This window comes from Salmo trutta, chromosome 30, assembly GCF_901001165.1.
Source record: "Salmo trutta chromosome 30, fSalTru1.1, whole genome shotgun sequence".
In the NCBI taxonomy this organism is placed as follows: Eukaryota; Metazoa; Chordata; class Actinopteri; order Salmoniformes; family Salmonidae; genus Salmo; species Salmo trutta.
In genome coordinates, this window is record NC_042986.1 from 9,905,879 (window position 1) to 9,930,848 (window position 24,970).

The window sequence follows — 24,970 nt, forward strand, 5'->3', positions numbered from 1 at the left end:
GGGGAGGAGGAGGTGGTGGAGGCAGAGGAGGAGGAGGGTGAGTAAGGGAGGAGGAGGGGGGAGGAGGAGGGGGAGTAAGGGGAGAAGGAGGAGGTGGTGGAGGCAGAGGAGGAAGAGGGGGAGTAAGGGGAGGAGGAGGTGGAGGAGGAGGGGGAGTAAGTGGAGGAGGAGGAGGTGGTGGAGGCAGAGGAGGAAGAGGGGGAGTAAGGGGAGGAGGAGGTGGAGGAGGAGGGGGAGTAAGGGGAGGAGGAGGTGGTGGAGGAGGAGGGGGAGGAGAGGGGGTGGCTTTAGCTTGTGCTAGACACTGCCTGGACAGGAGACACCAGGGATTAAACCACTTCCTATGGAAATTACCCCAAATTAGTTTACTGTCCTCTAGTCAAGAAACAGCCTAACAAAGACACAAACCTACAGTACAGTACTACAGTGGCAACATCCAGCTGAATGTTCAACAGTTTGCAGCAGCAGTACCAGTCCTCTGAATCATTCAGTGTGACAACGTGCAGTAGCTTATCTATCTCACATTACTGCTTTGTTACTCACTGCCTCAACTAACTGATATCAAAGCTGTATTTCTCAATATTGAATTCCCTGGCTCTTGTCCTGGCTTCGTCTGTTTGTATGTTCGTTGTAGATTTTCTGTTTTATAGGATAGCTCACACTGCCTGTGTTTGTTATTAAAGGCCCAATGCAGCCGTTTTTATCTCAATATCAAATCATTTCTGGGTAACAATTACTGTGATTGTTTTCAATTAAAATGGTCAAAAAGTACAATAGCATCTTAACAAGAGCAATTTCTCAAGCTAAAATTTAGCTAGGACTGTCTGGGAGTGGCCTGAGTGTAGAGGGAAAAACTGAAAACGAGTTATTTGGAACTCTTATTGGCCTATTAAGTAATTTACCACCAGGCAGGCCAAAACTCCATCCCACCAAAACAGTCTGGAATTTCAGGCGGTCTGGTCAACCAGCTCTTACACTAAAAGGGCATTATCATAATTTTCATAATTTTACAGTATAATTCCAAACTCTTTTTTTTTTAAACACAGTAAAATCACATTTTTGACTGCACGGGGCCTTTATCTAAGTGGGCTGAAATACTGTTACGCTGGTGTTGGTGTGACACAATGTTTGAAAACGTGTCTCCGTCACCATCCTCTCTCCCTTTCTCCAAAGATACACTGACATTATGATACTTAATTCAATTGATGAAAATTCCTTTTCTATTTAATTTATTTTGGAGTATGAATTTCCATGCAGCACTGCTTGAATTTTACACTTATCCTATAATCGTGTCAGAAAAATAGTTAGGCCATGTGAAACAGTCCATTGTTGTTGAAATCACGTTCTGACTGCTCTAATAGTTGATTGTTTGTACATATGTTGGATTTTTGTGGTTGACAGTGTGTGTTCTGAAGTGGCAGACAAAAAAAAGCTTATGGCTGTTACCCTTTTCAAGAAGTTGTTAAGCATATTTTTATACACGTCAATATAATATTTTATATATAAATTGTTGGTTTATGTAATGAACTACAATGCCATGTATTTTTATATTGTCAGCAGTTTTTTTTTATTTAAAAACAGAGGTTATTTTATTTATTTGCTAGGGAGAGCATTGTGCTTTGGAGGCGGTAGCACCCTCATGGCAAAACTCACCACACACATCTGAGCTATTCAACTGCTGTACATGTTATGATTTTTATTTCCCAAAAAATTTATTTTATTTATACTTTGACCATTTAATATTGGAATGTATCATGATAATGTTTTGCTTATGGCACACCCTATTACAATGCTAAGTTTGGTAAATTAAGTTTGAATATGTTACAGTTACTTACTTGTCTTTGAATTGTGTGATAAAGTGTGTGATTAGATCATTTCTATTTCTCACCCATCTTGTTGTGCCAATGTATGTGCTGTGATGGTAGGGCCATGCACAGGGGGCCTATATTTACAAAGCCTAAAATAAAAAATGATATCAAAATGAATAACAATAAATACATATATTAATATAAAAAAAAGCATTACGGTGTGTTTTATTTGTGAGCTCCACCAGTGCAGTAGCTGTAGTGGTATCGGATCTCATTCATTTTACAAAGCTGCTTAGTCATAGTCACAATCTGAAGCACTGCACAGGTGTAGCACAGCTACTCTGCTAGCCACTGTTCTCTTATGTCAGCTGAGCTGATTTAAAATGACTGTTAATAAGATTTAATAACTGTCTCTGTCCAGATCACGTTAAGATAAACCATCAAGTTAAAGATGAACCAACACGTTATTAACATGCATGTACTAGGAATGAATAGGCATTAGTATGACGAAGGTTTTCTACCATGTCTAGGGGATGCAAAGGACAATTTGTTCCAGCATCTACAGTATACAAGGACACATGCCTGTTTCCAAGGAAACAGCATAGAATATCCTATTTGTCAATGCATAAGAATTTGAAATGCAGGTCTCGCAGAGGATGATGCAGGAAAGTAAGCAGTGTCCTTTGTTAAATCACACCACATGTCCTACTTCTGTATCTAGGGTGGTTACATTTGCTATTCTTAGGAAAGTGAATATAGGAGACATCCTATAGCTACCCTCTCTGTGCACAGAATTAACAATCTAAATGTGCTCAGACGGAAGACATCAAAATGCTATGTTATTAACATTGCTTGTAGTATATCCTATATAGGAGCATGGTATATATGCAGACATAAAGACAAGATATATTCAACTAAAGCCCAATGTGATGATGATCAGTATGGGTTAATAATGTCGATTCCACCAAATGTATACATTTAAACATGCAGAGTGTAATCCATTTCTGTTGCAATGCTGTAGTTATTAGTGTCCCGAAGCATATGAGAGATGGCATGTCAGAAGTAATAACAGAGTGGAGGGCCTGTGTCCCAAATGGCACCCTACTCCCAGTAGTACACTATATGGTGCCCTGGTCAAAAGCCATGCTCTGGTGCACTATAGGGGTCCTGTTCAAAAGTAGTGCACTAAATAGGGAATAGTGTCCTCTGCAATGCACACTCCCCCATGACATTGGAGCCGCTCTAAGGCCAGTGATGGTGAAAATAAGGGGAGAACACCAGGCAAGGGGGAACAGTGTAACAACAGTGATACAATTATGCAACATTGGGAAACTAACCTTAAGCAAAGAGAGATGAGAGTGTATCATGTGAATAATTTGGACAACACGCTTCTTTCAGTCAAATTTAGTCATAGGCACTGCTGTGAGTGAGATGGGCAGATGAGGGTTGCAACTTTTCTAGTGAGAAAATTCCCCTATGATCAATTCATCAAAAAGTGTAACGTTTGTCTTCTATGGAATTTGTCTTTGGAAAGCTCAAGTACTGCACATATGCAGGATTTAGCTCATTTACTTTCATAGTCTAACTTTGTTCTCCTTATAGGAAAGCTCTGCATTGCTACAGTGTAGCAGAACTCTGAGGACAGCTCTAGTAGCCTATTACCATTAGTCACTAGTCAGTAACATTTTATATGAAAGAAATGGACAAGTTTCCGCCTATAAGATCACATGACATGATTGTAACATCTCTTTGGCTTTTCACAACTGTCCATCACCTGAACACACAGGTGGACCAAACAACAGGGGTCAGCAGTTCAGTTCCTCAATATTTTTTTGAGACTAGCTGGACTGGAATGTATCTGAAGAAGACTAGTTTGGAATCCAAAATTAGTGTTAAAACAAGCACAAATGTAAGCTAATACTGATCTGAATTCAGACGGGATTGCTCCGGTAACATTACGCAGTGGCACCGGGGAAGTCAGTTTGCGAAAGATCAGAATCGGGAGAAGAAAATATAAAGTTCACATCCAAGGCAAAGCCAGGCAAACTCTGCGATGGCGTCCAGCGGTAACGCTGTTTCCAGTCCAATGGTGATATTGGCTCCAAAAACCAAAACCAAAAAGAAACATTTTGTGCAGCAAAAGGTGAAGGTCTTTCGTGCCAGTGGCCCAGTCTTGAGCGTTTTTATGTGGGGTGTAAATCATTCGGTGAGTATTAAACGTTATGTTTTCAATGTTAGTTTTGCTAGCTTACCTAACTAGCTAGCTACAGTAGCTAGACAATTTTTACATTGTTAGCTGTAGTTAGTTAGCTAGATAGTTATCTAACCTAGCTGTCAGCGTAGCTAACTGACTAACTTAATGCGCATTCAGTAGAAATGTAACGTTAACTAAACAAACTGTTCCGATAAGTTAACTGGGTTAATGTCTAGTTGATTGCTAAACGCTTTGGGTAGAGTTGTTTAGTCAGTAACACTAGCAGCAGGCTAACTAACTAACCAACTTGCTGCTGGCTACTAGCTAACTATCAGCTGACACTGAAGTGTGTCGCGTCATGGACTTTGTTGTATGGGATTTTCTGATAGAAAAGTTAGCCTGTGTGGTCTCTAATGGCCGGGCTATAGGGCAGGCTGTCATAAAAATCATTTCCATCTTGTTTGGTATCTATTAATTAACTGCATGTTTAACCGTCATGATGATCCCATGTTATGTGTTCTCCAATGATGAAAGCCTAGTAACGTTAGCTAATGGGAGTACCGTACTTATTTCTGTTTGTCTGCAGATTAATGACCTAAACCAAGTGCCTGTTCCTGTCATGCTGTTGCCTGATGACTTCAGAGCAAACACTAAGATCAAAGTCAACAATCACCTCTTCAACAAGTAATGTTTGCTCACTCTTGTCAATACTGTTTCTCTCATGCAATTAGCATATATATATATATATATATATATATATATATATATATATATGTATATTTTATATATATATATGTCACTAAATTAGTTACATATTCTCATCTTTCACCTATGGCAAAAAGTAAGAAATAATTTTGGTAAGAGGGAGAGTAAACACTGCAAGTCGTTGAGAATTTGTTCAACATTCCCTTGCAGAGAGAATCTACCAGGACATTTTAAGTTTAAAGAGTACTGTCCCCAAGTGTTCCGCAATCTTCGGGAGCGCTTCGGAATTGAGGATCTCGACTACCAGGTATGAGTGTTGCTATGTTTGATACAACTTTGGAAACTCCCACTAGCCCATACCTCCACCCATCCAATGCTTTTAGATTTGTGAGAAGTAGTGAACCAGTGCAGACTTCAGGAGAAAGATGTTATTGGGACACACCGATGGACTAGGCGAATGACTATTAAAACAATAAATATGAAGGTTATCATCATGCAGTTGATTTTTAAGCACACCTGTTTTCTCTCTCATCCCTGTAGGTGTCGTTGACCCGCAGCCCTCCCGTAAGAGGTGGGGACACCCAGGGGGAGGGGATCCTCCTGACCTCCTACGACCGCACGCTGGTCATTAAGCAGATCTCTAGTGAGGACGTGGCAGACATGCACGGCATCCTGTCAGAATACCACCAGGTAACGTAATGATCCCCAGGCTGGGGGCAGCTGAATTAACCTCTGTTTGAAGCCCGTGGATGTGTGGCATCCACAGGCTTGCATGGCAAGCCGATCACTAGACGAGGAGAGACAATATTTGGAGATGCATTAGTCAGTATGCTTTTTCACATCAATTTAGCAGCTATTCGAATTGGACTTGGCATTAATCAATTCGGGCTAAAGAGAGGGGAAAATATTTTGGCATACATTTCATTTGAAAGCCTTGGACTCGCCATTCCATTCACCAGATGTGAATTTCTGGTTAGCAGAGGAACGAGTTGCCTTGCTCTGTGCTCGTGTTCAAACTTGTGTGTCGGATTAGGCCGTCCTTGTCCATAATCGTATTCATTATACTTAAAAAAAGAAAAGAAAAAAGGCTTAACTGATCCTACATCAGCACTCTGACCATGAGGCCCTGGTTATTTAAACAGCCGTGTTAGGCTAGAGTGTATGCGTGCGTGGGTCATTTGTCACTGAATGAACAATATTATTATTATTATTATTATTATTATTATCGGAGCAGCAGAGCTCTTAAGTCTGCAGTGCCACTGCAAAAATCTTTTTTTTACGTCTCTATTGTTGGATCCCAAATGACCCATCGGGCTCTGGTCAAAAGCAGACCTGCCAACCTGAACACATTTTGCATACCATGCATGCAATTCGAGGTCAAATTATGCTGGTACAAAAAATGACCCTAAAATATGCAAAAATAGGCTTCTAGTTGGCACAGTTTGTATTTTTTGACTCAACCGTCTGAAGTTGGAGTTGCGCTAATCCGAGGATTTGGGCGAGGACAAATAATCTCTACCGCATTGTCAGTTGGTAAATTCAGAGCATTTTGCTGTCGGAGTGTTCAGAGCGCACACTGGATGCTCTGGCCAAGGAGTAGGGTTGATCTGAGTGTTCTGACCTCACAACAGCAGTCAAGCACCCAAGCTAACTGGCTAATGTTGGCTAGCTTGCAGGCTACTTCCAAACACAAATGAGAGCACACCTCACTCTGGCCATTTTACTCGCCTTTGCAGAGCTGGTTAGGCTGTTTTCATGTTATCCAGAGCGTTGGCGATTGCAACTGTGCTGCTGGCAACAATTTCATGCTGCTTTTTTGCAAATGTTTACCGACACCGGCCATATTGAACGGCTGTTGAGCGTTCATAAATGTATCAGTTATTCTGCGCTCTGGCAGTCAGACGAGAGTGCTCTGAAATCGGAGTAGATGGCCAGGGTGAATTTACGAACGCACCCAAAGCAAGAACACTTTCTGGCCTTGTTGGATTAGCTCAGGCATGGAGATCTGTAACAAGCTCCTATAGGCCTAGTTCAGTTGTTTCATATTCTAATAGCCTACAGTAAACTAGACTTCTACATTGCATCCAGTAATTTAATTATTCAAAATGTTCTCCCCAAACTAAATTAAGCCAGTTTAAATGTTCACTGGTATCCACATAAAGATGGCTATGAATTAGAAATCATTATCCCCTAAATTTAACCTTGAAAAATGTTAGTGTCAATATCTAGGTTTCCATCCAATTGGGGACAGATCTTCCTGTAAATATTCTACAATCCGCATGAAGAAAATGTTAATGTGCGGAATTAAAATCTAAAGTACAATGTGTTTTCCATCGCATTTTCAACTCTACCTGATAGTTTTGTCACAAAAACTGTTGCATTAAATAGAAAATGTGCTACTCTGGTCTTGGTACGTGTGTTCCAGCCAACAGCTTGCAGGTAGGGTGCTCTACCTGATGAGATTATTACGAATAAGAGCGAGAATATTTTTATTGGTCAAACGGCAGTCAAGCATCTATCATCATGTCACCAGAATTAAACCCTCGATATTTATAGGAAAGGAACATCAAGATCACTGTGCACTTTCATCACCCTGTGAAGTTCATCATAACTTATTTGATCTGTAGCCTAATAAACTGCTTGGTTTCCCTAGTCATATTGGGAGGACCACACACCATACCATCGCGTTTTCTTCGATATGATGGTTAATATATCAATATTTGCACAAAGGTGTTTCCACCACTATTTCGCACATTTTACTGACACAAAAAGATCCCACCATGTCGAACTAACAAATGATCTGTCAGCATATAAAATTGTACCGAAACAATGTTTCCATCACAGCTGTCGTGATTTATTTTTATATACGGTATGACCCTACTTGCATGAAAACTTGGGATGGAAATGTGGTTAATGAGACCAGCTCAATTTAATTTAGGATCAAACACAAGACTCCCGTGTTGGCTACATTGTTTGATATACACTGAACAAAAATATAAGTGCAACATGTAAAGTGTTGGTCCCATGTTTCATGAGCTGAAATAAAAGATCCCAGAAATGTTCCATATGCACAAAAATATTATTTCTCTAAAATCCTTGTTAGTGGCCATTTCTTCTTTGCCAAGATAATCCTTCCACCAGGCAAGGTTGGCATTTCAAGAAGCTGATTAAACAGCAGCATCATTACGTCGCAGTTGTAAATGAGAACTTGTTCTCAACTGGCCTACCTGGTTAAATAAAGGTGAAATAAAATAAAATTGCACAGGTGCACCTTGTGCTGGGGACAATAAAAGGCCATTCAAAAATGTGTAGTTTTGTCACAACGCAATGCCACTGATGTCTCAAGTTTTGAGAAAGTGCAATTGGCATGCTGACTGCAGGAATGTCCATTAGAGCTGTTGCCAGAGAATTGAATGTTCATTTCTCTACCATAAGCTGCCTCCAACATCGTTTTAGAGAATTTGGCAGTACATCCAACTGGCCTCACAACTGCAGACCACCTATATGGTGTCTTGTGGGCAAGCGGTTTGCTGACGTCAACGTTGTGAACAGTGTGTGCATGGTGGGGTTATGGTATGGGCAGCCATAAGCTACGGTGAACGAACATAATAGCATTTTATTGATGGCAATTTGGATGCACAGTGATACCGTGACGAGATCCTGAGGCCCATTGTCACGCCATTCATTAAACATTACCTCATGTTTTAGCATGGTAATGCACGACCCCATGTCGCAAGGATCTGTACACACTTCCTGGAAGCTGAAAATGTCCCAGTTTTTCCATGGCCTGCATACTCACCAGACATGTCACCCATTTAGCATGTTTGGATGCTCTGGATCTACGTGTACGACAGCGTGTTCCAGTTCCCGCCAATATTGAGCAACTTCACACAGCCATTGAAGTGGAGTGGGACAACATTCCACGAGCTGCAATCAACATTCTGAACAACTCTATGCAAAGGAGATGTCACGCTGCATTAGGCAAATGATCACACCAGATGCTGACTGGTTTTCTGATCCACACCCCTACAGGTATCTGTGACCAACAGATGCGTATGTGTATTCCCAGTCATGTGAAATCCATAGATTAGGGCTTAATGCATGTATTTCAAGTGACTGATTTCCTCATATGAAGTGTAACTCAGTAAAATCTTTGAAATTGTTTCATGTTGCATTTTATATTTTTATTCAGTATCATTTAAGACTCTAGGTTTCAGGAAATGGCAGTCACAGGTTTTTCAAAAATGCTAAATGCTCCAACTTCCTGAGGGGGAAGTTGACTGACACCCTCAGGACCTCCCCCTACCAAACCTTAAGCCTACATCTGCACCACCTTGTCAGAAAATCCTAGGGAGAGCCCTGATTGTACATTTTACATGTATTTCTAGTGAGCTACTGAAGAGCAGCCAATGATTACAAAGTACCCATAAGTCTAAAACCTACCATTTATACTGAGCCAATCTTCTGCCAACATCATTATTAGGCAAAAAAATGCCATTTGCCTATGATTTGAGCAGAGTGGGTGTGGCATGCTCGCTGTTGTGGGGTCTGCAGAGCAGGGGGTGCCGCTGCCTCATTGAAGTGGTACTCATTCTTCAAGGTTGTCAGGTCAGCAAAAGTAGTGTACTATATAGGGAAAGTAGGGTGCGATTTGGGACTTGGCTTATGGGTCCTGGGGGCGTTGTTTACCTTGTATCCCATCCACATTACCACTACTGCTCACTTTGGCTCCATGCAGACCACGAAGAATAGAAGCGGAGAGTATAAATAGTACCGTAGTCTCTTCAAAGCATCATATCTTTTGTTAGCATTCTGCTAGCTACATTGTGTTCCAGTCAGGAGACTCTGAATGAGGTCAGTTTAAAGTGTGTCCCTTTTTTAATAGATCAGTCTGCGTGGGGACACATTTGTAACCTGGATAGAGACTGAAAGAGGGACAGGACGTAAGACAGGGAGATGGAGAGAGCAGTTTGGTTGAAAAACATTTCAATTTCATCTTCAACCAAGGGTGAAAGGAGTCATGTCATGTGAATGCATAATGAATGTACTTTGGACAGTACTGGTGTGTTTTTTTTTTTTTACCACGACCCTATGGGTGCCATTTCAGACACAACCATAGTCTATTTGCCGTTCATTCTTTCCTGTCTTCTCCCTGGCTGCAGCACATAGTGAAGTGCCACGGCAGCACTCTGCTTCCCCAGTTCCTGGGGATGTATCGCGTGGGTGTGGAGAATGAGGAGACCTACCTGATCGTCATGAGGAACATGTTCAGTCACAGACTGGTGGTGCACAGGAAGTACGACCTTAAGGTAAGAGGGAGAGACTCACGCAAGCACACACAGTACAACGTCAAGGTGAGAGAGAGACACACACACACACACACACCTAGATATACACAACTTCCAGGTTTTCCAGAATTCTTGATTGGAGGATTTGGGATTTTTGCATATTCCAACTGGGATTTCTGGGAAACCTGGGCATTTAGGTAAGGTTACCCTAGACTCACCTGTTATATAATGCTTGTTTTATTATCCACTTCATGATTTCTACTCAGAGGTCATATAATCCCTGACCTTGCCTATTAACCTCTTATCTTATTGATATTCAGGGCTCTCTGGTGTCTCGTGAAGCAAGTGACAAAGAGCGGGTAAGACAACTAAGGATGTGTATCTCACCCAACCATACACTACCGTTCAAAAGTTTGGTCACTTAGAAATGTCCTTGTTTTTGAAAGAAAAGCATTTTTCTGTCCATTAAAATAACATCAAATTGATCAGAAATACCGTGTAGACATTAATGTTGTAAATGACTATTGTAGCTGGAAACGGCTGATTTGTAATAGAATATCTACATAAGCGTACAGAGGCCCTTATCAGCAACCGTCACACCTGTGTTCCAGTGGCATGTTGTGTTAGCTAATCCAAGTTTATCATTTTTAAAGGCTAATTGATCATTAGAAAACCCTTTTGCAATTATGTTAGCACAGCTGAAAACTGTTGTTCTGATTTAAAGAAGCAATAAAACTGCCCTTTAGACTAGTTGAGTATCTGGAGCATCGGCATTTGTGGGTTCGATTACAGGCTCAAAATGGCTAGAAACAAAGAACTTTCTTCTGAAACTCGTCAGTCTATTCTTGTTCTGAGAAATGAAGGCTATTCCATGAGAGAAATTGCCAAGAAACTGAAGATCTGGTACAACGCTGTGTACTACTCCCTTCACAGAACAGGGCAAACTGGCACAAACCAGAATAGAAAGAGGAGTAGGAGGCCCCGGTGCACAACTGAGCAAGAGGACAAGTACATTAGTGTCTAGTTTGAGAAACAGACGCCTCACATGTCCTCAACTGGCAGCTTCATTAAATAGTACCTGCAAAATACCAGTCTCAATGTCAATGTGATTTTCTTTCAAAAACAAGGACATTTCTAACTGACCCCAAACTTTTGAACAGTAGTGTACATGTGAAAATTGCCTTTCTTAGGGACTAGTTTTATTACGCACCCACAGTACATTTTCTAAATTCATGTCATTACTTTCTTTGAAACAGATGCATGTGGATTTTCCAATGTTTCATAACTGTCCCTCAGGTGAAAGAGCTCCCCACCTACAAGGACATGGACTTCAGAAACAACATGCAGAAGGTGTACGTGAACGAGGAGCAGAAGGAGAAGGTCATGGAGAAACTCAACAGAGATGTGGAGGTAAGGTGACCTCCACAGAACTAGAAGGGGAACTAGAATTATAATTTGTGTTTCTAGTTTTCAGTACTAGAACCTGCCTGCCTATCCTATTTTAAGAATCTACCACAAGGTGGTAGTAGAGACATTGTTTGTTACCATGATACCATCATCTCCATCCATAGTAATCGTTTGGTGTGTCCTGTAGTTTCTGGTCAAGCTAAAGATCATGGACTACAGCCTGCTGTTGGGTATCCACGACGTGGGGCGGGCTGAGAGGGAGGAGGAGGAAGGAGAGGAGCCCTCCAATGAGGAAGAGGGGGAGCCTGAGAATGGCCTGACGCAGGCCCCTAACGTGGGCTCCTACGGTACGTCTCCTGAGGGCATCGCTGGCTACATGGCCTCCTGCAAGCCCCTGGAGCCCGGGGAATTTGACCCCTACGTGGATGTGTACGCCATGAGGAGTGCCCCTGGTGAGTTCCAGGCAAAGTTGGTAAATTACACGGTTGGGATCAATTCAAGCAATTGGATTCTCCATTTACCTACTGAATTGAATTCACTTATGATTTTACTCCAGTCATGGATTTACAGCTACACTGCAATCTGGGTAATTTGTGTTTTTGAGCAGTGACTATTTTGCATCTCTCTCTGTTTCCCACCTCAGGAGCCCCTCAGAGGGAGGTGTACTTCATGGGTCTGATAGACGTTCTGACACAGTACGACACCAAGAAGAAAGCCGCTCACGCAGCCAAAACTGTCAAGCATGGGGTGAGTGAGAAGGAAGGGGGGTTAGTTAGGGTCTGTCCTATTAGATATCATTTAGATTCAGAATGCTAGGAATATATTGAGAAATTTGCTTTCATTCCACCTTATGATATTAGATGCAATGTAATTCTCATTGCATACTGTGTCCATTACTGCTTTTCTAACGTCATTCTCTATTCATAAATAATTGGAAGTTACCTAATCCCAATTGTCTTCTTTACCCTTGTTTTCCAATGTTGGGCTGATCACACCTGAGATTAGTATCTCGTATTAGATACCTTTTATTTGTTCAAATTCAACTGTAAAATTAGCATTTCATTGATACTTTTCATTCCTAATATGAGATGTTCAGTCTGACGTTATCCCTTCTCTATGCCTCGCTACAGGCTGGTGCTGAAATCTCCACTGTCCACCCAGAACAGTATGCCAAGCGATTTCGTGATTTCATCTCCAACATCTTTGCATAGCGGGACGTTATAACCACCACTGCTACAACCAAACCTTTTCCCATTTAGATTAAGGTTTTTCTTTTACTTTTGTTCTGCTATACATTTATATCATGAAACATTGCCCCAAAAAATGTACACACACACACAGACCACACCAGACACTTTCCATTGTTGTAATGTATTACTGACTGATATTTATGAGAAGAATGTGATAAGCACTCTGACTGACTTTGGAGCCAAGGGTACTTCGGCAAATACTGCTGCTTGTGTCCTAGAGATGTTACACTGAAAAGGATTGATTAGACTTAATGGGACAACCTGAGAATGATACATTGACTGCTTTCTTGTTGTTTGAATCCCTGATTGAATCCCTGATTGACCCTTTAACCCAGTCAGTTGAAATCCTGGGTTGTGTCCATTTATTAGCACCAGACAGGAGAAAAGGTTTGAAACTGAGTGAAACAGGAAGGTACAACACTACCAATGACTAGGTACTAACTACCTGAACTTGTCCAATAAGAAATCATGGCTATTTTAGTGCTACTGAACACGACCCTGGATTGGTCCGATCTACTGAGTGAGTATGCTAATATAACTGGACATGGGAACATATCAGTGTAGTGAACCCTACAGTAAATATCAGAGCACTTTGTCTCAAAGGGAAAGCCTTGTGGGATTTGACATGAACATCCCTCATCTCACATTGGATCATATGGAGTCTGTGTTTCCCCTAGAATTTCAGCAGTGGGGGCAAGGGTAGCTGGGGTGACGGGACATTCTAGCTGTTCCCATAGACTTCTAGTCATTGAGCCAATGACTTATCTATTTAAAAGCGCGTCTGCAGAAATGATATGTAAATGTTTCAGCGGTGGTTCCCCGCTACTGAATGAATATAGGGGAAACATTGAGCATTTCGCTATCATGATTGGACTTGGGACCAGAACCCATTGTTTGACTGACAAAATGTTCTTTTGAACATATTGATTGCTGCGCATTTTTTGGCGCATCAAACAGCATTTTTAAAAGAAGCACTTCTCAAGAATGATGGGGAGTAAAAGTAGCTTGAGCACCAGTCTCTCTATGCCATCATACCAACTGCCTTTCACACATTGTCATGGCAAACATGTTTTGTCTTGACAATGACAGCAATGGAGTTGGCAAGTGCGCAAACAGATCTGGGACCAGACTAGAATTAAAGATCAGTAGAGATCGATGGCCTATGCCTTGGTCAAATTTGACTACTACTAATTGATACTCCACTGAAGAACCAGCTTGGTATTATGTGTTACTCGTAGAATATAGCACTACATTTCAGCTGCTTTATGCAATTCCATAGCCTTAAATGTGTGATGTCGAGTTTTCTAGTATAGAAGTTGAATACACTGATGGGGCTGAATAGGTACAGTAGGAATATGTGATGCCTTGTGACCGTTGTGATTGCACAGCCTATATTTTTGCTAATCGGCTTTTGGACCAAAATATATTTTACAAAAGATTTTCTGAAATGTGTTGGAATATTTTTCTATGTATTTTACATAATGTAGACCTTGTGTAGACAAATCTCTCCTCATCTTCCTGTAGTGTGGGATACATAAAATCACAGAGTTCAGGCGACCAGGTTGGCTCAATGAAAACAGCTAACCAAGATGGAGGAAAGAGATTTCCTCTCTTGTGGAATTTATCCATACATGCAGTACGTATGATGTGTGAATAGGGTGCCATTTGGGACGGGGACATGGAGAAGTTCAACCTTCCTGTTTACGGTCAGGATGAAACTCTGCTAGTTTGGTGGGTACCTGTACATCAGGGTTATTAATTCCTAGTGCAGGTCAGTTGATAGGACGGTGCGTTTGGTTAGGGTCATTTTAGTTTTTATGCTGACTACAGATAACAGGCAGGGCCCAACAGACTGGAGGAGGTCAAGGACAGGTTTATCCCCTCTTTCCAGAAGCCATAATTCTGCTGACAGACCTTTTCCTGTTGCTTTAGAAAAATAGAGGGATTGACTGCTCTTAACAAAGGGAAGCAAGCAGGATGGACAGAGAGAGAGAAAAGATCACCTAAAAGCTGAGGAATGCTGACAACCTAGAGAGGGTGGCAGTCGGAACACTACGCTCCATTCACATCCCATTAATCTGCAATTAACACGAAGCTCAGCCAACACAAATGTTGTTCCTGTGCTGCTCAGTATCACAATGAGCCCTGGAAGGCTGTAGCCACTGGAGCTCTTGAACAGAACAATGGTACTGACTGCTTATTAATGTTTTGTGTATATTTAACCAGGATAGTCCACTTAGTTACAAAAGCCATTGCTTTACAGGGAGCCCTGGGTTCCATAAAAATCAATAAAAACAAATGCATTACTTTAGAAATGAAATAGAACTGCTGCTGATAACTAAAGTTATACCAACTAAGATGACAATGTGTTGTCAAAGGGGTTTTGCAAGATTTCCCTCTCACCTAACCTGACAGGTGTTGACAACTATCTTACTCAGCTGTTTCAATCAGAAAACTGACCAGGGGTGGTTGATTTCCCTCCAAATTCATAGCACCAAGATCATTTTATATTTGCATATTAATTGCCTTAAGATGATCTTAGTGCCAGGAAGCTTTCAGGAAAATGACCCCTCTTAGGTAGATGAGACCACCCATTGAAATGTCAGTAAAATCATTGCCTACAACTGGCTACCAAGCTGCTGTTGAAGCGGTGCTTTCAAAGTGGGTGTTGAGACAAACCATCAGAGAGGGGAATAGGTTGGAAGGGGGTTTGGGTTAAAGGGCTTGTTTCCTCTGAGGTTTGATTTACCACAGGCTTCCTACGTCCCCCTACTCTCTTCCATTCACCGCCCCTCTACGGCTAAGGGGGCTTCCTGGCATTGTCCTACCCTATTGACTTTTTTTTGTATATCACATAGCCTTCCATACCAACGAAACTGTTTTTGTGTTTTTTGTACAGAAATGTAACCATTGACGCTCATGTGTATTGGCCTATACGAATAGGGCTACATTTAAATGTTTTTTTGTTTTACAGAAGAAATATGACAAGCATCAGTCTTTGGTGTGCTTTGTTGTGCTTTTCAATGCACAAGCACATTTTTTTTCCCCACTCTTGATATAATAATTATTAGGTCATACACATTTTGTGGGTGAAGTTTCAAAAGCATTCTGTCATTACTTAATGGGATAGGTATGTTAATAACTTATTTTTTTACACAAACATTTGGTTAATCAAATATTTAATCAGTTTTTGTCAAATGAAGGGAATGATGAGTCTTTGCGAGAGGGAGGGAATCTGACTTCATTGGTCCTCAACTCGCTGCTCAGACACTTCATTCAGGATAAATGGAGTTATCCCTGAGTTACCCTGCCCCGGAGCAGGTAACTTCTGAACAATTTGTTGCCATATAAATTGAGCTGAGATGAGCCATTTTCGTGCTACTGGTTATCCCGATTTGAACTCAGTTGGCCCGAGTTTCCTCGCTAACTCCTCAAACGTGGCTCAAGTGGCCACACACACACACACACCTCTCCAAAGTGCACAGTTCCTATGTAATTTCATTGCACTTTTATGACTCAATGAAGAATCTTCAACCAAGGTGTATATATTTTTGTTAACATCCTATCTGTGCCGTTGAGGAACTAGGGAAAAGCACACCTGTTTTGTTTGGAACATAACCCTGCATCCTCACCATCACACACGTACTGATGTTTACTCAATCCAAGAACTGTACATTACAAATTGCAATCTGAGTTAGGTGGGCATCATTTGAAAGCTTGTTTTTTTACCAACATGACTCGCTAAGTTATAAGATACGACCTTAAAGTGTTAGAATTTCACAAGGCAACTCAGAGAAACAGCTCATTTTGGTGCATATACACTACCGGTCAAAAGTTTTAGAACGCCTACTCGTTCAAGGGTTTTTATTTCTACTATTTTCTACGTTGTAGAATAATAGTGAAGACATCAAAACTATGAAATAACATATTGGGGTGGCAGGGTAGCCTAGTGGTTAGAGCGATGGACTAGTGACCGAAAGGTTGCAAGTTCGAAGCCCCGAGCTGACAAGGTACAAAACTATCGTTCTGCCCCTGAACAGGCAGTTAACCCACTGTTCCTGGGCCGTCATTGAAAATAAGAATTTGTTCTTAACTGACTTGCCTAGTTAAATAAAGGAGGGGGGAAAAAATAACCATGTAGTAACAAATCAAAATGTATTTTATATTTGAGATTCTTTGCACACTCTTGGCATTCTCTCAACCAGCTTCACCTGGAATGCTTTTCCAACATTCTTGAAGGAGTTCCCACATATGCTGAGCACTTGTTGGCTACTTTTTCTTCACTCTACGGTCCGACTCATCCCAAACATCTCAATTTGGCTGATGTCGGGGGATTGTGGAGGCAAGGTCATCTGATGCAGCACTTCATCACTGTCCTTCTTGGTAAAATAGCCCTTACACAGCCTTGAAGTGTGTTGGGTCATTTGGTATTTTATTAGGCTCCCCATTAGCTGTTGCAAAAGCAGCAGCTACTCTTCCTGGGGTCCACACAAAATATGAAACATAATACAGAATGACATAATACAGAACATCAATAGACAAGAACATCTCAAAGACAGCACTACATAAAAAAATGTTTAAGTCACACGTAGCCTACATATTAATGCATTCACACAAACTATCTAGGTCAAACAGGGGAGAGGCGTTGTGCCGCGAGGTGTTGCATTATCATTTTTTTTTACACCAGGTTTGCTGTTTATTTGAGCATTATGAGATGGAAGGAAGTTCCATGCAATTAAGGCTCTATGTAATACTGTATGCTTTCTTGAATTTGTTCTGGATTTGGGGACTGTGAAAAGACCCCTGGTGGCATGTCTGGTGGGATAAGTGTGTGTGTCAGAGCTGTGTGTAAATTGACGGCAAGCAATTTGGGATTTTCAACATTGTTTCTTATAAAAGAAGTGATGCAGTCAGTCTCTCCTCAACTCTTAGCCAAGAGAGACTGGTATGCATAGTATTTATATCAGCCCTCATTACAATTAAGAGCAAAACGTGCCGCTCTGTTCTGGGTCAGCTGCAGCTTAACTAGGTCTTTCCTTGCCGCACTGCCGCACCACACGACTGGACAATAATCAAGATTAGACGAAACTAGAGCCTGCAGAACTTGCTTTTTTGGAGTGTGGTGTCAAAAAAGCAGAGCATCTCTTTATTACAGCCAGACCTCTCCCCATCTTTACAACCATTGAATCTATATGTTTTGACCATGACAGTTTACAATCTAAAGTAACGGCAAGTAATTTAGTCTCCTTAACTTGTTCAACAGCCACATCCTTCATTACCAGATTCAGCTGAGGTCAAGAACTTAAGGAATGATTTGTACCAAATACAATGCTCTCAGTTTTAGTGATGTTCAGGACCAGTTTATTACTGGCCACCTATTCCAAAACAGACTGCAACTCTTTGTTAAGGGTTTCAGTGACTTCATTAGCTGTGGTTGCTGATGCGTATATGGTTGAATCATCAGCATACATGGACACATGCTTTGTTTAATGCCAGTGGCAGGTCATTGGTAAAAATATAAAAGATTAGAGGGTCTAGAGTGCTGCCCTGTGGTACACCACAATTTACATGTTTGACATTAGAAAAGCTTCCATTAAAGAAAATCCCTTGAGTTCTATTAGATAGATAGATAGCTCTGAATCCACGATATGGCAGAGGTTGAAAAGCCATAACACATACATTTTTTTAACAACAGGTTATGGTCAATAATATCAAAGGCTGCACTGAAATCTAACAGTACAGTTCCCACAATCTTCTTATTATCAATTTCTTTCAACCAATCATATGTCATTTGTGTCAGTGCAGTACATGTTGAGTGCCCTTCTCTATAAGCATGCTGAAAGTCTGTTGTTAATTTGTTTACAGAGAAATAGCATTGTATTTGGTCAAACACAATTTTTTCCAACAGCTGGCAGCAAGCTTATAGGTCTGCTGATAGAACCAGTAAAGGCCGCTTTACCATTCTTGTGTAGTGGAATTACTTTGGCTTCTCTCCAGGCCTGAGGACAATGACAGATAGGAGTGGCTATAGTCTGTTACCATCCTCAGTAGCTTTCCATCTAATGCCAGGAGGTTTGTCATTATTGATCAATAACAATAATTGTTCCACCTCTCCCACACTAACTTTACAAAATTCAAACTTGCAATGCTTTTCTTTCATTATTAGTTTTTTTTATGCATGAATACAATTGCTCACTGTTCGTTGTTGGCATTTCCTGCCTAAGTTTGCCCACTTTGCCAATTAAATAATCATAAAAATAATTGGCAACATCAAATGGTTTCGTGATGAATAAGCCATCTGATTTGATGAAAGAGTTGAATTTGTCTTTCTGCCCATAATTTCATTTAAAGTACACCAAAGTTTTTTATATCATTGAACTTGGCTTCATAATACAGTTTCTTCTTTTTGTTGAGTTTAGTCACATAATTTCTCAATTTGCAGTAAGTAAGCTAGTCAGATGTGCAGCCAGACTTATTAGCCATGTCTTTTGCCCCATCTCTTTCAACCATTCAGTTTTTCAATTCCTCACCAATCCATCGAGCTTTAACAGCTCTAACAGTCAGTCTCTTAACAGGTGCATGTTTATCAATAATTGAAGAAGCAATTTCATAAATTCATCAAGTGCAGCGTCTGGATGCTCCTCATTAATCACATCAGACCAACAAATATTTTTTACATCATCCACATAAGAGTCACAGCAAAATCTTTTGTATGATCTCTTATATACTATTTTAGGCCCAGCTGTTGTAACTTTGGCTTTCCTGGATGTAGACACTATATTGTGATCACTGCATCCAATGGGTACGGATACAGCTTTAGAACAAAGTTGTACAGTATTACTTAAAATGGGATCAATACATGTGGATGATCTTGTTCCTGTAGTGTTTGTAAACACCCTGGTAGGTTGATTAATAACCTGAACCAGATTACAGGCACTGGTTACAGTGAGAAGCTTCCTCTTGAGCGGACAGCTTGATGAAAACCAGTCAATATTCAGGTCCCCAAGAAAGTAGACCTCTCTGTTTCAATCATATACACTATCAAGCATTTCACACACATTATTTAGATACTGACTGTTAGCACTTGGTGGCCTACAGCAACACCCCAAAAGAAAAGGCTTTAGATGTGCCAAGTGAACCTGCAACCACAACACTTCAATATCACTTGACATAAGATCTTCTCTAAGCATTACAGGGATATGGCTCTGAATATATACAGCAACACCTCCCCCATAAGCATTTTTGTTTCTTCTATAGATGTTATATCGTTGTATTGCTACTGCTGTATCATCAAATTCATTATCTAAGTGAGTCTCAGAAATGGCAATATATGAATGTTATCTGATGTTAGCAAGTTACTGATTTCATTAACCTTATTTCTAAGGCTACATATATTAATATGGGCTATTTTCAGCCTTTCCTGGGTAGCTTATCAGAGAGATAATAAAAAAAGAGCAAACAATTCAAGAGAAAAAAAATATACATTCAGCAGTCCATTAATCAATTGGTCTATGTGTGTGTGTGTGTGTGTTGCGGGGTTGAAGCTACAAACCCATATGCTTGGCTCTCTCATCCCTTCCAGGCTCCTGGGAGGGAGGGTGGACAATGAGCCTGTCATAGCAGATGTAAGCAATGTCCCAACGTGCTCTGGCAGCTTGACTGGGATCAGTTCTTTCCTCTTCTGGCGCACAGCTTCAGGATATATCATCCCCAAAGAGGACTAAGTTCCTCAAGTTCTTGGCTCTTTCCAGAACAGCTACCTTGTCCTTGAACCTCAGGAACTTGACCACTATTGGCCTGGGCCTATCACCTGGGCGGGTGGTGGGTTTTCCAGTCCAGTGGGTGCGCTTCACCTCAATCTTCCCGTGGTCCATCTTCCGTTTCTCAGAGATCTTTTCCCTCACTTTGTCCTCTGACTCTGTCCAGGTCTCATGTGGAGATTCTGTCTTGATTGTCCCACGAGATCATCATGGATTCACACACACAACTGATGTCCTCTCTCAATGACTTACAGATTGCTGTCATCTTGCCATTATCCTGTTTCAACTCATCGAGCTGACGCTGGGAGAACTGCAAACTGTTCTTCAGTTCCTGGACCTCTCTGGTCAGGTCGTCCATTCTTTTATTAGAAGAATCCACGAGTATTTGGACAAAACACTTGAAGCTATTTTCTTGTTGTTTTAACAACTGCTTGTAGGTCTCTTTTTGTTTATTTTAAAGATCCTTCACGTGTGATAGAGAGACACCACTGTCCTCAACGGTACTCCTGCCGGTTTGGTCTTTGTCATGGTAGCTAGCAACGTAGGTTACGCTGTTACTCCTCACAGTTCCAGACAGGGCAAGTCAAGGGGAAGAATGAAAACAACAAACAGCAGGGATCTAGACATCCTCAAACCCGGGACAATCCGCAATCCCAGCCACAATAGCTAACCACATCACGGGCTTCGTTCAAGAAACCTTGCTAGCTTGATATGCAGCTAGCTAGCAGCTAGGCTAGCTGCGACGCCAAATAGCTCCTCAGACTCGTCCTTGGTTGGTAGGATCACTGGAAAGAGACATGCAGTCCCAGCAACTGATGCCAACTGCGTCACGGGATCCAAACTAAGAATGCTAGCTACCAAGAACTTTACAATACAATTTAAAACAACAAACTTTCCAAAGAAACAAAACCAAGCTCTTCCTTGTTCCACGTTCAACAGGAAGTGACGTGAGGCAGGTAAAAAAAGAAAATCAAGTTCACTTGATGACAGCTTTGCACACTCTTGGCATTTTCTCAACCAGCTTCAATTTGTTGAACAACAAATGATAGTCCCACTAAACCAAACCAGATGGGATGGCGTATCGCTGCAGAATGCTGTAGTAGCCATGCTGGTTAAGTGCGCCTTGATTTCTAAATACATCACAGACAATGTCACCAGCAAAGCACCCCCACACCATAACACCTCCTCCGTGCTTTACGGTGGGAAATATACATGCGGAGATTATCCGTTCACCCACACCGCATCTCACAAAGACACGGCGGTTGGAACCAAAAATCTCCAATTTAGACTCCAGACCAAAGGATACATTTCCACCGGTCTAATGTCCATTGCTCGTGTTTCTTGCCCCAAGCAAGTCTATTCTTCTTATTGGTGTCTTTTAGTAGTGTTTTCTTTGCAGAAATTCAACCATGAAGGCCTGATTCACACAGTCTCCTCTGAACAGTTGATGTTGAGATTTGTCTGTTACTTGAACTCTGAAGCAATTTCTGAGGCTAGTAACTCTAATGAACTTATCCTCTGCAGCAAAGGTAACTCTGGGTCTTCCATTCTTGTGGCGGTCCTCATGAGAGCCAGTTTCATCATAGCGCTTGATGGTTTTTGCGACTGCACTTGAAGAAACTTTCAAAGTTCTTGAAATGTTCCATACTGTGACCTTCATGTCTTAAAGTATTATTTGAGCTTTTCTTGCCATAATATCGACTTGGTCTTTTACCAAATAGGGCTACCTTGTCACAACACAACTGATTGGCTCAAAACATTAAGAAGGAAAGAAATTCCACAAATTAACTTTTAACAAGGCACACCTGTTAATGAAATGCATTCCAGGTGACTACCTCATGAAGCTGGTTGAGAGAATGCAAGCGTGTGCAAAGCTGTCATCATGGCAAAGGGTGGCTATTTGAAGAATCTCAAATCTATTTTGATTTAACACTTTTTTGGTTACTACATGATTACATATGTGTCATTTCATAGTTTTGATGTCTTATTCTACAATGTAGAAAATAATAAAAAAATAAAGAAAAACTTTTGAATGAGTAGGTGTTCTAAAACATTTGACCGGTAGTGTACACTGAACAAAAATATAAATGCAACATGTAAAGTGTTGGTCCCATGTTTTATGAGCGGAAATTAAAGGTCCCAGAAATGTTCCATGTGCACAAAAAGCTTATTTCTCTCAGATTGTGTGCACAAATGTGCTTACATCCCTGTTAGTGAGCATTTCTCCTTTGCCAAAATAATCCATCCACCTGACAAGTGTGGTATATCAAAAAGCTGATTAAACAGCATGATCATTACACAGATGTGCTGGGGACAATAAAATGCCACTCTAAAATGTGCAGTATTGTCACACAACACAATGCCACAGATGTCTCTGTCACACCCTGATCTGTTTCACCTGTCTTTGTACTTGTCTCCACCCCCCCCTCCTGGTGTCACCCATCTTCCTCATTATCCCCAGTGTACTTATACCTGTGTTCTCTGTTTGTCTGTTGCCAGTTCGTTTTGTTTCATCAAGCCTTCCAGTGGTTTTTCCCGTGCGCCTGTCTGTCTCTAGTTCCTGTTTTCTAGCTTTTCCGGTTTTGACCATTCTGCCTGCCTGTTGTTCTGTACCTTGCCATACCACCCTGGATTACTGACCTCTGCCCGCCCTGACCCTGCCTGCTGTTCTGTACCTTTCGGACTCTGCCCTTGACCTGTCGTTTGCCTGCCCCCCCTGTTTTTGTAATAAACTTGTATTACTTTGAAACTGTCTGCATCTGGGTCTTCTCCTGAGCCTTGACAGTCTTAAGTTTTGAGGGAGCGTGCAATTGGAATGCTGACTGCAGGCATGTCCACCACAGCTGTTACCCTTCTACCATAAGCAGTCTCCAACGTCGTTTTAGAGAATTTGGAAGTACGTCCAACCGGCCTCACAACCGCAGACCATGTGTAAACCCTGCGAGTGCAAGACCTTCACATCCGGCTTCTTCACCTGTGGGATCGTGTAAGAACAGCCACCGAGGTCTGACAATCTGGATGGAAAAATACTCAGGATAATAGCGGACAATATTGCCTTTCCTATTTGCCATAATTTCAATTTAAGCCTACTTGAAAGAAAGTCATTTCGCTACCCAAGAATAGTAAAACCCCCTTTACTGGCTCAAATAGCCGACCAATCAGCCTGTTACCAACCCTTGGTAAACTTTAGGGGAAAAAATGTGTTTGACCAGATACAATGCTATTTCAGAGTAAACAAACTAACAACAGACTTTCAGCATGCTTATAGGGAAGGACATTCAACAAGCACAGCACTAACACGAATGACTGATGATTGGCTGAGAGAAATTCATGATAAAAATATTGTGAGGGCTGTTTTGCTAGACTTCAGTGCAGCTTTTGACATTATTGATCAGTCTGCTGCTGGAAAAATGTATGTGTTATGGCTTTACACCCCCTGCTAAATTGTGGAGAAAGAGTCACCTGTCTAACAGAACAGAGGGGATTCTTTAATGTAAGCTTTTCCAACAACAGAGCAGCTGTTTATGCCCCTTACTTTTTTCAATCTTTACTAACGACATGCCACTTGCTTTGAGTAAAGCCAGAGTGTCTATGTATGCGGATGACTCAACACTATACACATCAGCTACTACAGCGAGTGAAATCACTGCAACACTTAAAGAGCTGCAGGTAGTTTCAGAATGAGTGGCAGGGAATAAGTTATTCCAAAATATTTCAAAAGCTAAAAGTATTGTATTTGAGACAAATCATGCACTAAACCTCAACTAAATCTTGTAATGAATGTGGAATTTGAGCAAGTTGAGGCGATTAAACTGCTTGGAGTAACCCTGGATTGTAAACTGTCATGGTCAAAACATATTGATACAACAGAAGCTAAGACGGGGAGAAGTCTGTCCATAATAAAGCGCTGCTCTACCTTCTTAACAGCTCTATCAACAAGGCAGGTCCTACAGGCCCTAGTTTTGTCGCACCTGGACTACTGTTCACTAGTGTGGTCAGTTGCCACAAAGAGGGACTTAGGAAATTTACAGTTGGCTCAGAACAGGGCAGCACGGCTGACCCTTGAAAGTACACAGGTAGCTAACATTAATGATATGCATGTCAATCTCTCATGGCTCAAAGTGGAATAGAGATTGACTTCATCACAACTTTGTTTTGTAAGAAGTGTTGGCATGCTGAATGTACTGAGCTGTCTGTTTAAACTACTAGCACACAGCTCGGACACCCATGCATACCCCACAATGCCACCAGAGGTCTCTTCACAATCACCAAGTCCAGAACAGAGTATGGGAGGCGCACAGTACTACATAGAGCCATTGCTACATGGAACTCTATTCCGTATCAGATAACTGATGCAAGCAGTAGAATCGGGTAAAAATACACCTTATGGAACAGCGGGGACTGTGAAGTAACACAAAAGGTTCAGACACATTCATAAGCACACAAGCGCTAGCACACTCACTCTACACACACGTACATTGTAATATTGTTGTATGGTGCTATTATACATTTTGTATTGTAGATATGTAGTGGTGTAATAATGTTATATGATGTACTG

The 24,970-nt window shown here is 41.3% G+C and overlaps 1 protein-coding gene across 1 annotated transcript; it reads left to right on the forward strand.

Moving 5' to 3' along the window:
- Nucleotides 1-3,585: 3,585 nt before the first annotated feature.
- On the forward strand, nt 3,586-14,096 carry pip4k2ca (phosphatidylinositol-5-phosphate 4-kinase, type II, gamma a). The gene is made up of 10 exons (XM_029722616.1): nt 3,586-4,014; nt 4,589-4,686; nt 4,918-5,014; nt 5,248-5,397; nt 9,870-10,016; nt 10,316-10,354; nt 11,292-11,405; nt 11,590-11,854; nt 12,046-12,149; nt 12,533-14,096. Exons 1-10 carry the CDS (start codon nt 3,862-3,864, stop codon nt 12,611-12,613), a joined length of 1,248 nt encoding a protein of 415 aa, XP_029578476.1. The 5' UTR covers nt 3,586-3,861; the 3' UTR covers nt 12,614-14,096.
- The last annotated feature ends 10,874 nt before the right edge of the window (nt 14,097-24,970 follow it).